The following is a 19,008-nucleotide window of genomic DNA, read 5'->3' on the forward strand; positions in this document are numbered from 1 at the left end:
TCTATTGTAAGCTTTTATTGTAACAATCAATATATCCGCACATCTCCCGATGGCAGGATTGGATTTGTTTGCTATTAATGTTTTTGCTATCATCAAAAGCGTTCTCCATTGGTTTTCTATGGCAGTCTTAACTGCTCGATGCGAACGGTGGAAACACTACAAAAGAAAGGTTTTGCTACATATCGGAAGAATAAACCATTACCTTCAATACTTCTATACCAATAACTTAGTTATACCAATAACTTAGTTTTCAAATACTGTATTGCGATCCCACGACTGCAGGATTAGCAGCCGAATGCCTTAACCATTGAGCCACTGCGGCAGCCCTCAGTTCTCCACTAATACAGAGATGTTTCATGTCGTAACAGAAAATTCCTTAAATTATACCCAAAAATCCCTCTTTGAGGCTCTCCCCCTCTTTAGCAGGTTACTCCATTAATTTGCAAAAACTTACAATTTTGCTTCTTAAAAATTTCTTAAACTCCGCAATAATTGCCTTTTCGCGAAATTTCACCTCTCCAATTCCGCGCAAAAAGGGAAAATTTCCCGAATGCAATATCATTGTACTCCGCTAGGCGCAGTGAGAACAGAGTTTTAATATGATAGCATTTAGTTGTAGTTTTACAAAAAACCACCCATTTTCTGCGTAACGAAATTCCCTGATTGGTAGAGAAGGTCGTGACGAAATCAACATCGCCAAATTTGAAAAACTAAAGACTAGAATGTTCGAATGCACTCCATTTGATTTTCACATGAGATTACACTAAACTGACCCATCCTTTCACCTTAAAGGTGCACTGAACTCGTCTCTTTGTCGCGGTAACTCGATCTACGCGTTTCGAGGATTCTTTGAAATTCGAATCATTGCCCTGTGCGGCCAATTTCCCTAATTTAAATCGGATTAACGTCCGGCTCTCGCCTTTTTTTTTTAATTCCCCGCAGACGGTGGGAGGAGTCGACCAACGCACGGAGTGCCTTTCTGGCGGTCGCGTGGCGGCTTTGCTTTCGCTTTTATTTTTTTTAATGTTTCAGTGAATAAATAGATCTAATCAGAGACGACATCGCTGCAAATTAGGCCCACGGAAATAAAAATACGCGTGGACTCTTTGCTTTCGCCGATCACTAAGTATCACTCCGCCGATGGCAGAGCTACAAGCCGCCACGGGACTGGCTGAAAGGCTGGTCGACTCCGTCCACCGTCTGCGGGGAATTAAAGAAAAGGCGGGAACAGGGACGTTTAGTCGTGTTTAAATTAAATTAGGGAAATGGGCCGCACAGGGCAATAATTCGAAGTTTCTAAGAACGCCCAGAACTTGTAGATTGAGCTCCAGCGGTAAAAATACGAGTTCAGATTCCTCTTCAGTGCACCTTTAATCCTCCCACTAATCTCACTGAACGACACTAATCCACGCTTAATCTTTAATTCACCAATTAATACGACTAATACACTTTACTCCACTAACTGATCCCCACTAATCTACCTTAATCCAGTTTCCGGGGTGTACCTACTTCCAAAATTGGGGGGTTCTTTGGAGTAAAGCAGTTTTGAGTGAGCTGGTATGCATTCATTGTAGGCGAACAGTGCCATTGGAATTATATGGGGGGGGGAGCAACCTCCAAATTCTGTCGGATTTTCTTTCCTGAAGAATGCGGTTAAGAAGGCCCGAAGCCTTATCTACGTGCCTGCGGAACGGAGATTCGCTGTGCAGCAGCATGCGCAGGGGGCGCGAGCGCCAGTAGGGGCTGTAGGCGAGCAGGTGGGCGCCCAGCGCCCAGGCTCCCGTGGCAGCGCCCATCAGCACCGTGTTGTGCCAGTCGCCGCCGAAGCGGTCCACGTTGCGTTGCACCCAGTTCAGCGCCACCTGCTGGTCGTGTAGCGGGAGGTTGCCCGGCATCTCCAAGCCGTCTGCATGCGCGGGCGCCATCTATGGTCGCTTATAGATGTTAAAGAGATTTAGTATACCGGATGGCCCTACTCGGCAGCGCGCTTGCCATTGTGCATGTGCAGCTGCCGTACGTAAAACCGGTATACGTCTCCACTAGTACATCTCCGGTATGCTAAATCCCTGTTTTCAGCATACCGGAGAAGTATCAGCGGAGACGTATACCGGTTTACCGAACTGCTCTTGCGCATGCGCGGTAACAATGGTGCGACCCCTGCGGAGTCACTGCGCAGGAGGCATCCGCTAAAACCGGTATAGGTCTCCGCTAGTACGCGTCCGGTATTCTAAGAACGACTTGTACAATCTTTTGCGGATTTTCATTTTGAAAACTAGACATAACGCTGTGAGTGCGGCTGAAATAAACTCCTAAATGCGTTTTTTGGGCTTGATTTTACTTTCTCCTGCTTTGTGGCCCTTGGAAGAAACAAAAATGGCGGGGTTTGAATATAGTTATACGAGCGAAAGCTCTGTTAAGCATGGAATCCACTGCCTCAAATCAAATGTCAAGGTGATAGGTGAAAGCCAGGTACCCAAGGGTCACAGCCATATGATCACGAGGTCATATTACCATAGTTTGCATACCACCACACAGTTAAGTTCGGTTTGGTCTTGTGAGGCATTGAAGGTAGCTGCCAGCGCGGGGCCCACTGTCTCAAATCAAATGTCATGGTCAAAGGTCAAGGTCAGGTACCCAATAATCATAGTCATATGATCACGTGGTCATACTACAATATCTTGGGCCATTAAATTATCCATTAAATTATCGCCCCATTTCTTTAACAAGCGTGCCTTGCAAGCTATATAATCGAACACGTCATATTCTCCCATGTCATTGCCTTCTTGGATTCGAACAATTTTTTTCATCCTGCGCAGCACGGGTTCCGGAAAGGCTTTTCTTGCGACACTCAACTAGCCCTTTTTATTAATGACTTGCATGCCAACCTTGATTTTAAAAAAAGCTTTCGATAAAGTTCCCCACAAACGCCTGTTGTACAAGTTATCTAATCTTAATATCGATTCTAATGTTGTTGCATGGATTAAAGAATTCCTAACTAACCGCACTCAGTCCGTCTTTGTAAATGAACACACTTCCAGCTTCCTTCCTGTAACATCTGGCGTCCCTCAAGGTTCCGTACTAGGTCCACTTTTGTTTTTAATATACATAAATGATTTGCCCTCGCATGTGTCCTGTAAAATTCGCATGTTTGCTGACGATTGTGTTATTTATGAAACAGTTAATAACAATTCTGATCAATTATCTCTCCAAAACAACCTTAACAGGATTAAGGATTGGTGTAAAATTTGGCTAATGGAGCTTAACCCTCACAAATGCAAAGTACAGCCGGCCAAACCTTTAGCTGGAGTGCGCGACGGCCGCTTTTTCGGCACTCATGCGCTTTGTAACGAAGCAAACTTGGGGACAGCTCAATATTAAGCAGGGGTTTAGTGAGACTCTGCTTAAATTTGATATCTTAGCAAGTTTGCGCCGTCATAAGCTGCAGGAACACAGAAAACGCGGCCGTCGCGCACTCCAGCTAAAGATTTGGCCGGCTGTACTCTCTTTTCATCGCCGCCGTAACCCGCTCGTGCCCTTCTATCACATAGACTCCGTTCCCGTGCTGCCAGTAGAATCATACAAATATTTAGGCGTAACCTTGTGCGCTGACCTCTCCTGGAAAACGCATATAACTAACATCATTTCTTCAGCTAACAAATCTCTTGGTTTTCTAAAACGTCATCTCCACGATGCGCCCATGCATGTTAAGTTATAAGCTTGCGAAGCACTTGTGAAATCGAAATTAGAATACGCATCACCCATTTGGCATCCACATCAAGCTTATCTAACCACCGCATTAGAAGTTTTGCAAAACCGCGCAGTCAGATTTATTCATTCTTCATATCATTACAGCACGAGTGTTACGTATCTAAAATCGCTTTCAGGCATACAGCCACTCGAGCTGCGCCGCCGCACAGCCAGTCTTTTATTATTTCACAAGTTATTTTACAGCCATCTACGAACTGCACACTACATGGTCCCTCCGGCACGCATATCTCACCGCACTCTCCATCAACTCCAGATCAGCCGTCCACGTGCACGCACAGTCACCTTCGCAGCTTCATTTTTTTCACGCACCGCCGCGGACTGGAATGGCCTTCCCGCTGACATTGCAGCAATAACCTATCCCGTTAACTTCGCACGCAGAGCTAACAGCTTTTTGTCATCATCATAACGCATGATTACTTTGTCTCACCAAACGTTGTACCCACCCCTTATGTAATGCCCCTGAAAAGGGGTCTTTAAGGAAATAAAATTGATTGATTGATTGATATCACCACGCAGTTAAGTTCGGCTTGACCTTGTGAAGCACTGAAGGTCATTGTCGATGTGATGCTCACTGTCTCAAATCAAAGGTCAAGAGTCAAAATCAGAGGTTAAGGTCAGGTACTCAATGGTCATAGTCATATATTATCACGTGGTCATACTACCATAGCGTCCCTCATAGCCTTAGTCGCTTTGGGATGTTAAACCCCAATAAGCCAAACCATACTACCATAGCATGGGCCATACCACCACCCAGCTAAGTTCGGTTTGACGTTGCGAGGCATTGAAGGTCATTGCCTCATCCACATCGAAATCGGAAGTTGTACCCCGAGTAGTAGAACTCTCGCTCTAAATGTTTTATGAATGCGGCCCGCGTGGTAAGCCGAGCTTGAGGTCCCTTGTACAGAGGCTCACCTCTGTGGAAGAAACCGAGGACCCCCAGGCGGAAGTTCGGCGCCACCACGACCACGTCCCCCGTGGCCGCCAGGAGGCTGCCGTCGAAGCGTGTGTTGCTGCCCGTCTGGAAGCCCTCGGCGAAGACGAAGATGAGCACCGGCTTGCTGCACTTGTCGGTCGGCTCCGTGGTTGGAATGCAGGGAGTCCACAGGTTGAGGTGCAGGCAGTCCTCGGCTCCCTGCCAGCCCCCACCCGTGCCTGCTTTGGCCGCGAACCAGTCCCGTTGCGGACACGGGGGACCTTCGGAAGTCGCCGTCACCACCGAGGAGTTCTCGGCGACCGGCAGCGGTTGCCTGGGGGACAGTAAGGGGGCATTGGTGTCGATGACACTGTTCGCTATGCGGCGTCTATAAGGAGTGGCTTGTCACGATACGTTGATGTGTGCGGGCCGTTACGTGGTACGAAATTTTTCAGGCAGTCTATAGATGATCTATAGACTTCTGTCTATAAGGTCTACAGACTCTCTATAGAAAAATCCTAGAGAACAGTCTATAGGCAGTACAAATGCTATAGACAGTCTATAGACAATCTATAGATTTATGGCCATACACTTTTAGTAGACTTATGTCTATAGACAGTCTATAGACTACGAATAGACAAAAAGAAATATCTGTAGGAAGGCAATAGAGTCTGTAAGAAGTCTAAAGACTGCCATAGACCATTTTTACAAAGGGAAATATATAATTTACATTTGTCAACGCATGCCGCAGTAAAGAGAATGAAGCCCTAGGTGAAGCCTTAGGAGTGAAACCCTGTTCACTGTGGCAGGTGGCAGTTAAATTAATGATTGGTCGCGACAGTTTCCAAGGGAAGAGGAACCTGGGGCGCACAAACCCTACCGATGACCACTAAATGACTCTTCGTAGGGTATCAAAAGGAAGAGGTCAATGCAAACATATAATTAACATCAAACAGGTGACCAAATATAGTGCAAACAACACCAAACAAATTAATAAAAAGGTTGTTATGAATTACAAGGAAACAAATCAAGTGGGAGAGGATTAGAAATGAGTTGACTAGAATGAGGAATTAGAATGAGTTGACTACAAATCAAAGTATACTAAGAGTGTGAAGGCAAAGGTAATCAATCATACCCAATTCTGCGGATGATGCTAATAGCTCTTTGAATTTGCAGGATTGCGTTTAATGGGAATCCATTGGATTCATTTGTTCATTTAAATGACATATTAAACATTTGTTAATCTAAGCAAATGTTGTATACTCTGGCGTTGCGAGAACAGCGACGAGGTCGTGATCGGTTCTTGTGTACGCTGTAACTGTTCACAACGAGGAGGACTTTCTTCCGACCGAAGTAAATGATTCCGCCGTCCTGCTGCGGCAACCGAAAACGTATGCCGTTTTCATCTGGCAAACAAAGTGTCACGCAGGTGAGGATGAGCCACAGTCCAATGGACATTGAAACTTCCGTGGCCGTCCCATGGACGTCCTAAACGTCCACAGGACATCCAGGAGAGTTTCTGTGCCCATTGAGTTGCAGCAAGCGGGACGCACCCTGGGCGTTCTCAATCACGCCTGTGGTCACATGATCAGGATACATTACGCTCCCGATGATAGATGAGCGCGGCACATAGATCGGCCAACCCGGTCGCCTAAAGCCTGTTGCGTACAAACAAGGAAAAACTGGAATCTGGGTTACTGAAAAGCAGCTTGAACATTCATTATCATCATCATCCTAATTACATTCACCACAGGAAAAAGGCGTCAACCATATCCCTCATTAATTCGGTCTTTTGTAATGTTGTACGGTTAACGTATCAGCGGCTAGTTAACTGGCTTTCAGGTCTGATATCAGCTGTTATATCAGCGCTTGATAACAGATCGATTGTTTCCTTAATGTAACACACCGTGCACATCGGATGCAGTGGTTTGCCTCGAACTCGTTGCGCGAGGTACAGGGTGTATTATGGAAAAAAAAAAGTCGGCTGCAGCCAGTCATGTAACGGCATTCGGTGTCAAGAGCGAGCGAAGCAGGTTTGTGCAGCTCACTTTCCATCGGAAAAGCGTGTGGCGTGGCGTATGAAACAGATTTCTGCCGGCGGAAAAACTAGTCGCTCGCGGCTAGCCAATAATAATGCAAAGGTCGTACCTCCTTCAACGTCTCGAACTCCACGGTCGCGCTAGTGGCGGCGCATTTTGACGGCGTATAGTATCGCTCGTCTTGACGCCGAAAGCCCAGAGTTGAACGAAACATAGCGTTAACTGTTGATTGCGGTTCTACTTTTCCGACAGCTACAGCGATAGCTTCGAAGAGGACTCAATTATTAATGCTAGAGGATTACATGGCTCTGTCGCGTCAGCAAAAAGTATCCGCAATTTTGTCCATACGATTAAGTCGTTCTCTGAAGATAAATGTGTGGAAGTGATTGTGACAAATAGTGTGTGATAAAATGTTGCCGTGGGAAAAAGTTTGGTTGATAAGTTTTAATTAGGTAATTAAATGAACGTAAAATATAAATGTAAAAATAGCCACTGACGTTGATATAGTATATGAGCGCCAGAATAACCACGGACGTCGATATAGTATGCGGGCGTTTTACTTTCTCATTGCTCCGGTTCGGGTCGCCGCAGTGATCTCAAAGTTTTTCCTGTATGGACTGGAACCTTAAGTACGACCAAATGTTTTTAGGGGAATCCCCCAAGGTGGAGTAGATTTGTAATAAGGGAGTAATTACTCATTGACGTCCACCCGAGCGCAGCCATACGGCTGCAAAGGAAAGGTATACAGCTTTCTCAGAAACTTCGTAGTTAAAGAAAAATTCGTCCTGGTCCGGGGATCGAACCCGGGACCACCGCTTCACCGGAGCAGTCGCTCTACCAATTGAGCTAACCGAGACGGCAAGCTTATGGTAGGGCGAGAGCGAATTGATCAATAACTCGAAGCGGTGGTCCCGGGTTCGATCCCCGGACCAGGACGAATTTTTCTTTAACTACGAAGTTTCTGAGAAAGCTGTATAGCTTTCCTTTGCAGCCGTATGGCTGCGCTCGGGTGGACGTCAATGAGTAATTACTCCCTTATTACGAACCTTAAGTACGCGTGCGACTAGTGCCATCTGTGGACCGTCACCTGAAGCGCAGGTTGTGGACAGGTGGCTGCGCGTACTCGATTCCAAGAAAGGTGTAGACCCAGCGGTTGCGGACGTAAGCCCGGTATCCGCGCACGGCGCCGCCAGTCTTGACACGCACCTCCACGTAGTCAGCCTGTTTCGAGGAGAGACATAGGACACATGCAAATTTCATATCGCTTGTGCAGAAGGGAGCAGCGTTGTGCTTTGTGTGCTAAGCCTAAAGTACGAGACTCGAAATGTGACATGTTAAGGCAAAACAGCGTACGAGCACATGGACGAGGGAAGAACACACGTGTGCCTTAACATGTCAAGCCAACTTTTCCGTTAGCTTGCGTTGTCGAAATGTGATGCCCAGTGGCAGATAACAAAGGGAGTCAGGCTAGAGCCAATCTTTAAGAGAACAAATTATTCACTCGATAACTTACTAAAATTCGCACGAACTGAAGATGAGAAGCAAAGGGAACAAGTCAGAATTAAAAAAAAAAAGACCAAGTTTGTCAAAGTTCATGAAAGCGAAGGTGGGCCCTTTTATGCGGAGGTTAGCCCACGACATTAAGTTCTTCAAAGTTCATGAAAGGTTCGGTTTAGTTTAGGGCGGTTTAACATCCCAAAGCGACTCAGGCTGTGAGGGACGCCGTAATGAAGGGCTTCGGAAATTTCGACCACCTGGCGTTCTTTAACGTTCATGAAAACGAAGGTGGTGCACTTTTATGACACTAAGTTCTTCAAAGTTCGTGAAAAGTTTAGTTTCGTTTATGGGGGTTTAACGACCCAAAGCGACAAAAATTTCTAGTAAGATTATGATCACACTTATTGCAATCCAAAACTCTTTCTGCATATTCTTACATACATACATACATCTTTATTAACTCTCACAAGGTTACATCAGTAACAGAGGAGAGAGGACGCAAGGCAAAAAGCTGCGTTGGTGCAGCTTGAGGGCCACCCTGCGCCCTCTGCCGGCGGTATCGCCTGGCAGCTAATCACAACAGCAGTGGAAGAGCGCACTCACAAGCACAAAAGAAAATACAGCCACAAAATATATACATTAACATTTGCATGACGTTATGCCTCTGTTATCACTCGACATTATTGGACAAAAGAAACTGCTCAAAATTTTTATGTACAGGAAACGCATTTATAATCAACCGAGATACAAATCAAGTAGAACAATTCTAGAACGAGATACAACAAGTAGAACAAGTAGAACGAGATACAATTCTACGCTGGGTAATCTGAGTAAATTCGCGTATGCTGAATAAAGGGTGTACCTGAAGCCAAACGATAAGGCCCACACCAGCACAGCACAGAGAGAGGACAGCAGCACTGATCATCGCGCTGCGAGCAGCGGGCGTTGGATGCGGGCGCTTGGAACTGGAAAAGGGATTGAAAGGAATTATGCGCTTGTTCCCCGAGCTCCTGTTGCTCAATCTCTCATCTATTTTTATTTTATAGGGACGCAGTCACTTTCAAAATAATAGTGTCCTTCTAGGAATGACCACTTATATTCACTGAGAACGAAATGCATATATTTATGCTGCGGAGCTTTTAATTTAATTGTTTATTCATTTGAAGATACTGACAGTTCCTAATCAAACTGTTACAGTAGAGGCTTAATTGTCAGGAGTCGAATTCAATCAGGCATGCATTCAGAGCAAAAAAAAAAATAAAAAGGAAGATCTCCCAGCACAAATTAAACTCACGATAACAAACAAGACAATCAATTTTGGCAAGTTGATAGCACAGCTATCGCTTCAGACTGTACAAACTTTTCAAGCGAAGGCTGTGAAGTAACCAACTTATCTACACATTTTCATTCGCGTATTGTCCGCGGGAAAAAAGAAAAGTAGTGTACATTGCTGGCACAAGTGTACTCTTGAAGCGTAAATTCGTGCTTATGGCGTGTTCCCCTGGGATGGTTGAAACTCACATACGTAGAAGTACTTATGTTAAACTATATGAATTAGCAAGCATAAAAATATCAGTCTGTGTAAGGCTGTGCGGCTTGTTAGCGTGGCTAGATCTGGTTGGATAAGCAGTCCTGTCACTGTTTCTGTCACAGACAGCGAACAATTTACTGCCCATCTTTTGCGGAAATTGTTTTTCTAGCAATCGAGCAGTAAACAGTCAAAGGGAAAAATTGTTTCGGAAATATGCATAAAAAATGAGCGAGCCCTGGTAGTACGGCAGTTTTACTTAAATAAAATACTGAAGTGTGAAAACAAAGTATGGGAGGAAAATTTATGAAATGTTGTTAAAGTAACTAAGATCAAGCAACTATACTTAGCGATGGAATTAGCGATAGGCAACACGTACTAAATAAGCATCGATCTAATATTTTCACGAAGTCCTGAAGACACAACCCTTTCTAAATAGATTTCTGCCTAACGCTTCGCATGAACCAAAATCTTTTACTAAATTGTAATATTGCCGTTGTATTAAGGCGAAAGCCTTTAATGGCTCATTCTGTTGTCCGTCCGTTAACAAAGCGTGTCACACGCATTTAACTAGAGAACTAAAAAAGATAGAAGAAAACCAATGGTTGCTTCATATAGAGGAGGGAAAAAATGAACCTAGAATGCAAGTTCGAGTACTGTACAGTAATTAGTTAATTCATTATAGACAACAAAACCGACCAAAAGTGGCCGTGGTCAGGGCGGGAGTGGCGCGAAATTTGAATCGCAGGAAGTGCAGTACCATGTGACCGGAAGTGTAGGCGCAGTCGATGTGACGCACAATTTGAATGTTTAGAAGAGTGTGTTGATGAAGAGAGGTGGTTTGAGTGGAGTAATTGTGAATTAGGTGTAATTAATCGCAATCATTCGCAAAAGCAGCATGCCAAAAAGGCTTTCGCCTCTCAACCCTTTAGTTGCCAAAGTTTCCTCGAAATTTTTTGTTTTGCGTTTCGATAGAACTTACGTATGCCCTTAAAGTTTCCATCACACACTACAGTTAGTAACTCTTTTTTATGTTTCCATTGCGTCTTTGGGTCATCAAATAAATATCTAAAAGGAAATTCATAATGTATTTGTGAAGCTTTGTCGGTAAAAGTAACTCTCATGAGCACGTCAGCAGACAAGGGAAGAGAAATGGAGGGTTCGCAGTCACTGAAACCAAATAAGGAAAGCATAGGAGACTTGTCTCTTTATTTATGGTGTTAATAAAGGGCAAATGACTAGCGTAATAATATTTTTTTTTTACCTGAGAAACAATTAATCAGAAAGGACAAGATTAAGAACCACATGCTGCAGTTGGGATCCGAACCCACGACCTCTGAATTTCGCTTACGGTGCTTTATCAACCAAGCTCGGCTACTTCTACTTGCTAATCGATCGTCTTTCAGGTAAAAACAAATTATTGGACCACTAATTTACCATTTATTAACGCCACGTATGTACATTTCCCAATGCTTTCGTTGGTGTTAATGACTGTTTTCTTCATATTTCATCACTAAGTGGCGATTGAGAAAACAAATCCTAATCACTAAAGGGAAACGCTAATTAGTATTAATTCTGAATGATAAGGCGACAGCTCACTTACGCTTCCGCTGTCCCAGTGCTTTCTTTCACCGGTGTCAACGGTGCCGCTTCACTGTCTGCCTGTTTACCTGCAAACAGTCCCTGTCAGTTAAGCATAATATTTTGCTACATACTGGCGGAGAAGTATAAATTGATAAAAACAAATCTCCAGTAAATCTACGACGAGTCAGAGGTCAGCTGGATGAAGGGGGCGGGCGAAAATGCTCTTGAAACGAGATTTCCTTCAACGTTGAATGACACGAGGTGGTTTAACTTTGTCTAGGAACATTCCACTCACTGAAATAATAAAACTTCAAAGTGAGGTACTCAGAGCCACAATGCTTCTGGAAGAAATCCCGGTGACTTGTTGGGGCTATTTTAGTTTTAAGATGCTGTGTGTGCAAATGATTTACGCAGCCGAAAATGCAGCCATACCATCAGCCTGTTGAGAAGAGCCGCGGAGCAGGTTGGCAGAATGATCAGTAGAGTCTCTCAGAGAAGGTACGGGATGAAAGAAGAAGATACCCTCAAACTCGTCAACAGCCTAATCGTTAGCAGAGTTATGTACTCCTTGCCCTACCACGCAACAACAAAGGCGGAGCGAGAGCAAGCCGACTGTATTCTCAGGAAGGCATACAAGATTGCTCTACACCTGCCCAGAAACGCATCAAACGAGAAGCTACTCCAACTCGGAATCAGCAATACCTTCGATGAGCTTGCCGAGGCTCAATTGGGGGCACAACTCATCAGACTCAGAGGCTCCTCTACGGGAAGGGCGCTCCTGAGAAGGTTGGGTCGGAACACGTGCGGACTGGTAGACAGATACGCGGACGTACCGGACGACCTTAGAAAGACCTTTAATGTAGGACCCCTGCCTAAAAACATGGATCCTAACCTACACGAGGACAGACGAAAAGCAAGGGCCGAGCAGATAGAAAGGAGGCTAGGCCGATCAGAGAACACAGTCTATACGGACGCCTCCATGTACGTACATGCAGGGAAGCGCTTAGCCGCTACGGTGCTAGTTAATAGCACAGGAGACATGGCCACATGCGCCTCAGTGGAGGTCGTGGGCATAACGGAGGCCGAGGAAATTGCCGTCGCGCTGGCGGTAGCAGAAGGCTATAGGAAAGGCCGATCCCTAAACATCTTAACAGACTCGAACGACACGTGTAAAAACTATACGAAGGGCAGAATTAGCGGCATGGCCCTCAGGATAATCAGTGGGGCAGCAGCCTCTGCTGAGAAGACACCCATACAACACATAATCTGGGTCCCAGGCCACGCAGGCGTAGCGGGGAACGAAATAGCAGACAGCCTAGCTCGAGGGCTTACATACCGAGCAGGCATGTCAGATGTTCTGGAGCTTCAGCTACTAGCATGCGAGGGGGGATACACAGAGACATTACAACTATACAGGGGGACTAGATTCAAGTACCCACCACCACACAAAGCCCTCACGAGGGAGGAAGCAGTCGGCTGGCGTAGGCTACAAACAAACTCCTTCCCCAACTTGTACATCTATAACAAGATGTCACCAACACAATACAGAGCAAACTGCCCCTGGTGCGGCGACACACCCACACTATACCACATCACATGGGAGTGCGAACGAAATAAAGCATTCCACCAACACGAATTCCCGAGTGCGGAGCAATGGGAGAGCCGGCTCACCAGCAGCGAGCTCGCGGCCCAAAGGGCCTTAGTGCGGCACGCTACTGATGCAGCGCGACTCAGTGGAGCCCTGGACTAGGGGCCCAACCTTGCTGAAGAGAAGCCTCAAGTCGCCGGCGCCACGAAAGACGACGGAGGCTTCGAATCCGCGAATCTCTTAAAAGATCTCAATAAAAGTTTTCTACTACTACTACTACTACTACTACGACCAGTAAAAGATGACACGGCAGTATTTTCATATATTTCGCAATATTTCGCGGAAAATAAGAAAAGGAAAGGCTGTGAGTTAAATCCGAACACCCAGGATTTTATTGCGTAAGCGATAAGAGCTACGTCCCCTGATACGGCGGCGTGTGAAGCCTCGGCGAGTGAGGCTCCACCCTTCATAAGCGCCACCCACCCATTTTAACCCTCCACCCAACAGCGTGGACCGCGTGAAGCCGAATCCGAGGCTTCAGTGAAGTAGTTGAAAAAGTCCATCTCCCACCCATCTTCACTCTTCAAAGCCTGAATCCACCAGAAAGAGTCCGCCACCAACCCACCTACCTACCCACCTCTGCCCTAAGCTTGCATCACACTCCAGAAGGCCTGCAACAACAACCTACCAACCCACCGTCATTCACCCTCCAAAAGCTTCCACCCATCACAAGCCGATTAAAAGAGCCCGTCACTCACCCACCCACGCTACGCAGCAAGCGATACGGTTCCGCTCACCGCGATCTTACTGCGAGTGGTTCGCGGCGCTCCCGCAGGGTGGCGTTTGTGTCGTGAATATTGCAGATACGTTAGAACGCCCACACCCACGTATCTTTGCCCGTGTTTTAGCTCTAGTGAAGGACTTGACCCAGATTCTTCCCACGGGCACATACATTCAGCTTATAGAACGGCTACTGTTAACATTAGCAACAAATCTCAGCAGCTAATTCGCTATAGAGGGTGACCGCAGAAGGCAGCTCCGACACTGAGAGAATTTCTACCTGACAAATTCCCAGCAGGGTAGCCTGCGCATGAGTAATTTACGGCGTTGTTTGGGTTACAGCTGCGGGATTAAAGGAACCGAATCAGGTAGCGTGGTTTGCTGCCAAGCTGACTCGGGTGCTTACCCGATTCGGACGTCAGTTGCAGGAGGCTCTTGGGCGACGCGTCAGCGCTTGCGTCTCCTGTATAACAGCCATGAGAGAGAGAAAACAGGGATTCTTGACAACACCTAATCAAGCAGAGTCGGCAAGGGCGCCACAAACCGGTTACCCAGCTTTTCGACAACAGGATTCGTCTTCGTCGTGACGAATGCTGTTGTCGAAAAGCTGGCTATTGCAGACTGAGGCACACGTCCTGTCCCTGGTTCATTTCGTGTTGTCCTGTTAGATAGTCCTAAGTTTGTCACTTAGGAATTAGAGATTAAAAAGCATTAACCCATCGGACTTTTAAAATGCCTTTCTAGTTTTCACGGCGGATTTTTACACGGACCTATTGTGCGAACAATATTTACATTTATAATAAGTAATTACTCATTAGCACCCACCCAACTAAGCGAAGCCATAGGGTGGTCCCGGGTTCAAATCCCCGATCAGGATTAATCTTTCTTCAAGTCCGAAGTGCCTGTTAAAGCTGTAGAGCTTTCCTTTGTAGCCGTGTGGCTGCGCTTGGGTAGATGCATATGATTGGTTTATTGGTTTATTGGGTTTTAACATCCCAAAGCAACTCAGGCTATGAGGAACGCCGTATTGAAGGGCTCCGGAAATTTCGACCACCTGATGTTCTTTAACGTGCACTGACATCGCACAGTACACGCCTCTAGAATTTCGCCTCCATCGAAATTCAGCGGACGCGGCCGGGATCGAAGCCGCGTCTTTCGGGTCAGTAGCCTAGCGCCGTAACCACTGAGCCACCGCGGCGGGGATAGATGCTAATGAGTAATTCCCGACAAATGCGTTGTCGGAGGATTTGGACCGGAATGCAGACTCGTAATTGATGTAATTATTAGAGAAATGTTTAGGAGAATCTCTCAAGGGGGAGATTTGTAATAAGGGAGTAATTACGCATAGATGCGAATATGTAATTACTCCCTTATTATAAATCTACACCTTGGGAGATTCTCCTAAACATTTCACTAATAACTACATCAATTACGTGTCTGCATTCGGAGCAAAATACTACGACAACGCATTTGTCGGGAATACCAGTAGCGCATAAAAATTGGAGCGGACACTTAAGCTTCGCCTTAATGACGCGATAGCGTAATTCCCATATATGCAGTAGGTCTTTCTCTACTTTACAGTCATAGGTCGCTGGGAGTCCTCATACCACTCGTGGCGCAGTGGTGCAGCGGTTAAGCGACGCTCCACTGCCCTGCGGTGGCAGGTGCTCTCACCGATGGTCCTTGTGGCCATCACCGAGTTAACCTCGGGGGTGCCGGCTTTGTGCAACCCAGGTTTCCCTTCCCGAGCGACTAGTTCATTAACTGCCACCTGCCATGATTGGCATTGGCAGTTTGCTCACTATCCGGTGGACAGGTTGTGATGACGTCACAAGGTCACGTGACATATTGTCCACCTGCCTCCTAGGTTGCTCTCTGGGCACCACCTTCCAGAATCATGCTCGTGATCTTTCGCCCACAACGCCGACACCGGATTTTCTGGACAATGGGTCCTTTAACACTCTAGCGTTAAAAGCCGCTGAATGGCCTTGACCAGGTCCCCAATCATCTTTTACATGACACCATGTTATAAATCAATATTACAATTTTTTGTTGGTTACAAGGCCCGCGATAACCGGGCTTTTCACGCTATCGCGGTAAAACCCGCCAAGGACAGATATATTGACCTCTGGCTCACCCTCTTTGACCGCTGCTGGCTGTGGTTTCGGAAACTCCTCTTCTTCTTGTTGGGGAGACCGCGCCGAAGCTGTACCAGAGTCTGTCAAAGCTTCCGTGCGGGGCTTCTCCGGGCTTAGCTCTTTTTGTCGCTCTGTCTCCCTTTCCTTGGGCCCTTCTTTGTCCTCTTCGGTTTGCTGGCGCGCACCACGATTTTCGGCTCTCTTCTGAGTTTCTGGTGAAAGACTCTTAACACCTCTGGCTTCGGTGGTACTCGACGGGGCCGGCGAAACTTTGCGCTCTTCTTTGGCCTGGACTCCGGACCCGGACGCGTCGCGTCGAGGTTCGCTCTGATGAGGTGCAGTCAGAGTTGTTGCCGATGTGGGCCGCTCTGCGGTTGCTTTGGGAGACGCCGGTGTCATCGGTGTTGACAGCTCCTCCCTTGATGGCAAGATGATGTAATAAAATTGAGAAATCATGAAATGAAATTGTTTTTGAGGGAAGAAAATGGTGCAGTAATTGCCTCACATCTCGGCGGACACCCGAACAGCGCCGCATGGGAAGGGATAAAAGGGGGATTAAGAGAAGAAAGGAAGAAAGAGGTGCCATAGTGGAGGGATCCGGAATAATTTCGACCACCTGGGGATCTTTAACGTGCACTCACATCGCACAGCACACGGGTGCCCTTTTTGCGTTTCGCCTCCATCGAAACGCGGCCGCCGAGGTTGGGTTTCGAACCCGGGTACTCCGGCTCGGTAGACGGGTGCTCTAACCATTGAGCCACCGCAGCGGGTCACGGAAATCGGTTTTGACGGAAGGGAAGGGGCAGGGCTGTCTCACTCTCGGTGGAAACCTCAACCACGCCTTGTGGGAATGGATGAAAGAAAAAGTGAGAATGAAAGAGAGAAAGGGTGACGTAGTGGAATGCTCTAGATTGCTTCTTATACTTCCTCAGATTCCTAACGCGCACCAACACCGCGCCACACATACGCGTGTTTTGCAGTTCGGCTCTATCGAAATGCGTCCCCCACGACCGAGATTTGACCCACTTTGGCCATAAATTAGACGAAGGGGAGGAAGCAAAAAAAAATGGCTGGGGTTAAACGTGGCTTGAACCTAGTTATACGAGCGAAAGCCCTGATAAGCATGGTCTCCATTGTATCAGATCACATGTCAAAGACAAAATCAAGGTCAAAGGTCAAGGTCAAGCACCCAATGGTCTTAGTCATATGATCACGTGGTCACACTACTATATTTTGGCCATCCCACCACGCGGTTAAGTTCGGTTTGACCTTGTGGAGCATTGAAGGTCATTGTCGATGTGATGCCCTCTGTCTCAAATCAAATGTCAAGGTCAAGAGTCAAGGTCAAAGACCAAGGTCAGGTGCCAATGGTCATAGTCATATGATCACGTGGTCATACTGCTATATCTTGGGCCATACCACCACACGGTTAAATTCGGTTTGACCTTTTGAAGTATTGCAGATCATTGTCTCATCTACATCGAAATCAGAAGTTTTAACCCTAGGAGTAAAGCTCTCGGCATGAAAAAAAAAGAAAATTCATGATCCGCATCGTGAATGGCTATCCCCCCTTCGCGCCCCCCTCACTGACTCATTTCGTGACAAAAAGCTCACCGCTCCGAAAGCCTGCCAGTTTCTTTACAGATGTGAACAAAAGCACACCATGCATGTGTCCTTATAGCTACTACATGAGAGTTTGTCACAGTTTACAGTATACCATTGCTTCTAAGCCTAACCCTTAATCCAATATTGTAGTGTGCCAACTGTGACGGGTTCCGCTACCGCCATGCGCCGAAACTGAGTTGCGCCCGACGACGACGAAGTTGGCCCGCACTCTTGGTGCTGGCTACGCCTGTCTACGCTGCCAGATCCTGCAGTGGTTCGGTCTCTCCGAGAACGCCTAATAAATGCGCCTCTACACGTGGTATATATAAACCTCTGCGCAGCGAGGTTTTGTTCGGGGTGGCAGACATACGTGAGTTTTGTCCCCTGCCCCGTATGGCTTTAACGGTGCAGGTCGAAGCTGTTGGCGACAAGCGGATTCCACTAACACGCAGACCTGCTGCTAGTGTTGCGGCTACTCCTCCAACATATAAGCTCCTATCACGTCAGTGGAGGCAATCTCTAGTCGCGCTGCAAGCTTGCTGCGACTTTGGCTACTTACTCGTGTCCTTCCATGGGCGCGGCAATGTCCCGCTTGTGTTCCTTGTGGTCCTTGCGCTCTTTGTCGGCTCCCGACTTGCGGCCCTTGCGTTTCTTGCCACGGCGAAACTTGGAGCCTTCTACGGCGCTGGTGACGCCTTCGTCAGCAATGGGTCCCTGGTTAGCCGCAGCGGTTGTTCGTTGCTGCTGGTTAGCTGTGCTGCCCGGAACCGGGGTCGCCGCCATTTCCTCTTCTTCTTCTGCTGCCGCAGTGGCAGCGTTTTTCCCGCCACGACTGCGCTTTGGTTGGTTGGTTGGCCTCAAGTAGAATGGCACATACCCACTACGGGGGAGTGGCCAAGACACAGGCGGTGAACTGCTGGAAACAGGAGAGCGTTTAGAGGAGGGAAAGGAGTAGTAATAGGGTATAGGCTGACAGACTGGACGACGCAACGTCAGGGGACCTGTTAAGCTGGGAGAGCAGAGACTGTGGTTCTATGGGCAAATTCGAATACAGCCCATGGAATGTTTCAATTTAACACAGAGAGAGAGAGAGAGAGAGAGAAAGAAAATAATGGCAAAAAATTAGAATGGGAGTAGCTGAGTTTCTGGACGGAAATTTTGCACAGCAGAGCGCACACTCCTGTTGCTTAGTCTAAACAAAGAAACACCAATGGAAAGAACAACCGCAGTGGACAAAGGAAGACCCAGCTGGTGAAACAGAATTTGTAATAGGCGTCTCCTTAAAGAAGAGAAGCGACGACAGAACAGCAGGTAGGGATCCATTGTCTATGGTTGGGCACAAAATGTGCACAGTGGAGAGACCGTCAGACCAGATCTGTGAAGGTAGAAATTTAGCAGAGGAACCCGGCATCGCAAACACATGAAAGAGACCTCCAGTCTGCGCGAGCGCCAGTCTTTGCTACTCCAAGGATGCAGAAGATGCTGATATTCGGGATAGGATGTAAGAGCCGAGGCTCCAAATTTCTGAAATATTCTGTAGCTGCGAAACATCACAGCAGCTGTATATG

The 19,008-nt window shown here is 46.9% G+C and overlaps 1 protein-coding gene across 1 annotated transcript in view; it reads right to left on the reverse strand.

Annotated features, from left to right (window-relative positions):
* The window catches only part of LOC149348941 (acetylcholinesterase-1-like), a 29,481-nt gene extending 11,258 nt beyond the window's left edge, over window positions 1-18,223 (reverse strand). The window contains exons 1-8 of the mRNA XM_089541870.1: window positions 18,000-18,223; window positions 15,835-16,253; window positions 14,104-14,160; window positions 11,349-11,415; window positions 9,080-9,182; window positions 7,808-7,941; window positions 4,681-5,015; window positions 1,684-1,906 (exon numbers count right to left, since the gene is read on the reverse strand). Of these exons, the coding sequence (XP_089397996.1) occupies window positions 1,684-1,906; window positions 4,681-5,015; window positions 7,808-7,941; window positions 9,080-9,182; window positions 11,349-11,415; window positions 14,104-14,160; window positions 15,835-16,253; window positions 18,000-18,223 (1,562 nt within the window). The remainder of the gene's footprint in view (window positions 1-1,683; window positions 1,907-4,680; window positions 5,016-7,807; window positions 7,942-9,079; window positions 9,183-11,348; window positions 11,416-14,103; window positions 14,161-15,834; window positions 16,254-17,999) is intronic.
* Window positions 18,224-19,008: the final 785 nt, after the last annotated feature.

The sequence above is a fragment of the Amblyomma mixtum genome, chromosome 4 (genome assembly GCF_055824585.1).
Source record: "Amblyomma mixtum isolate Tamu chromosome 4, ASM5582458v1, whole genome shotgun sequence".
Classification (NCBI taxonomy): domain Eukaryota; kingdom Metazoa; phylum Arthropoda; class Arachnida; order Ixodida; family Ixodidae; genus Amblyomma; species Amblyomma mixtum.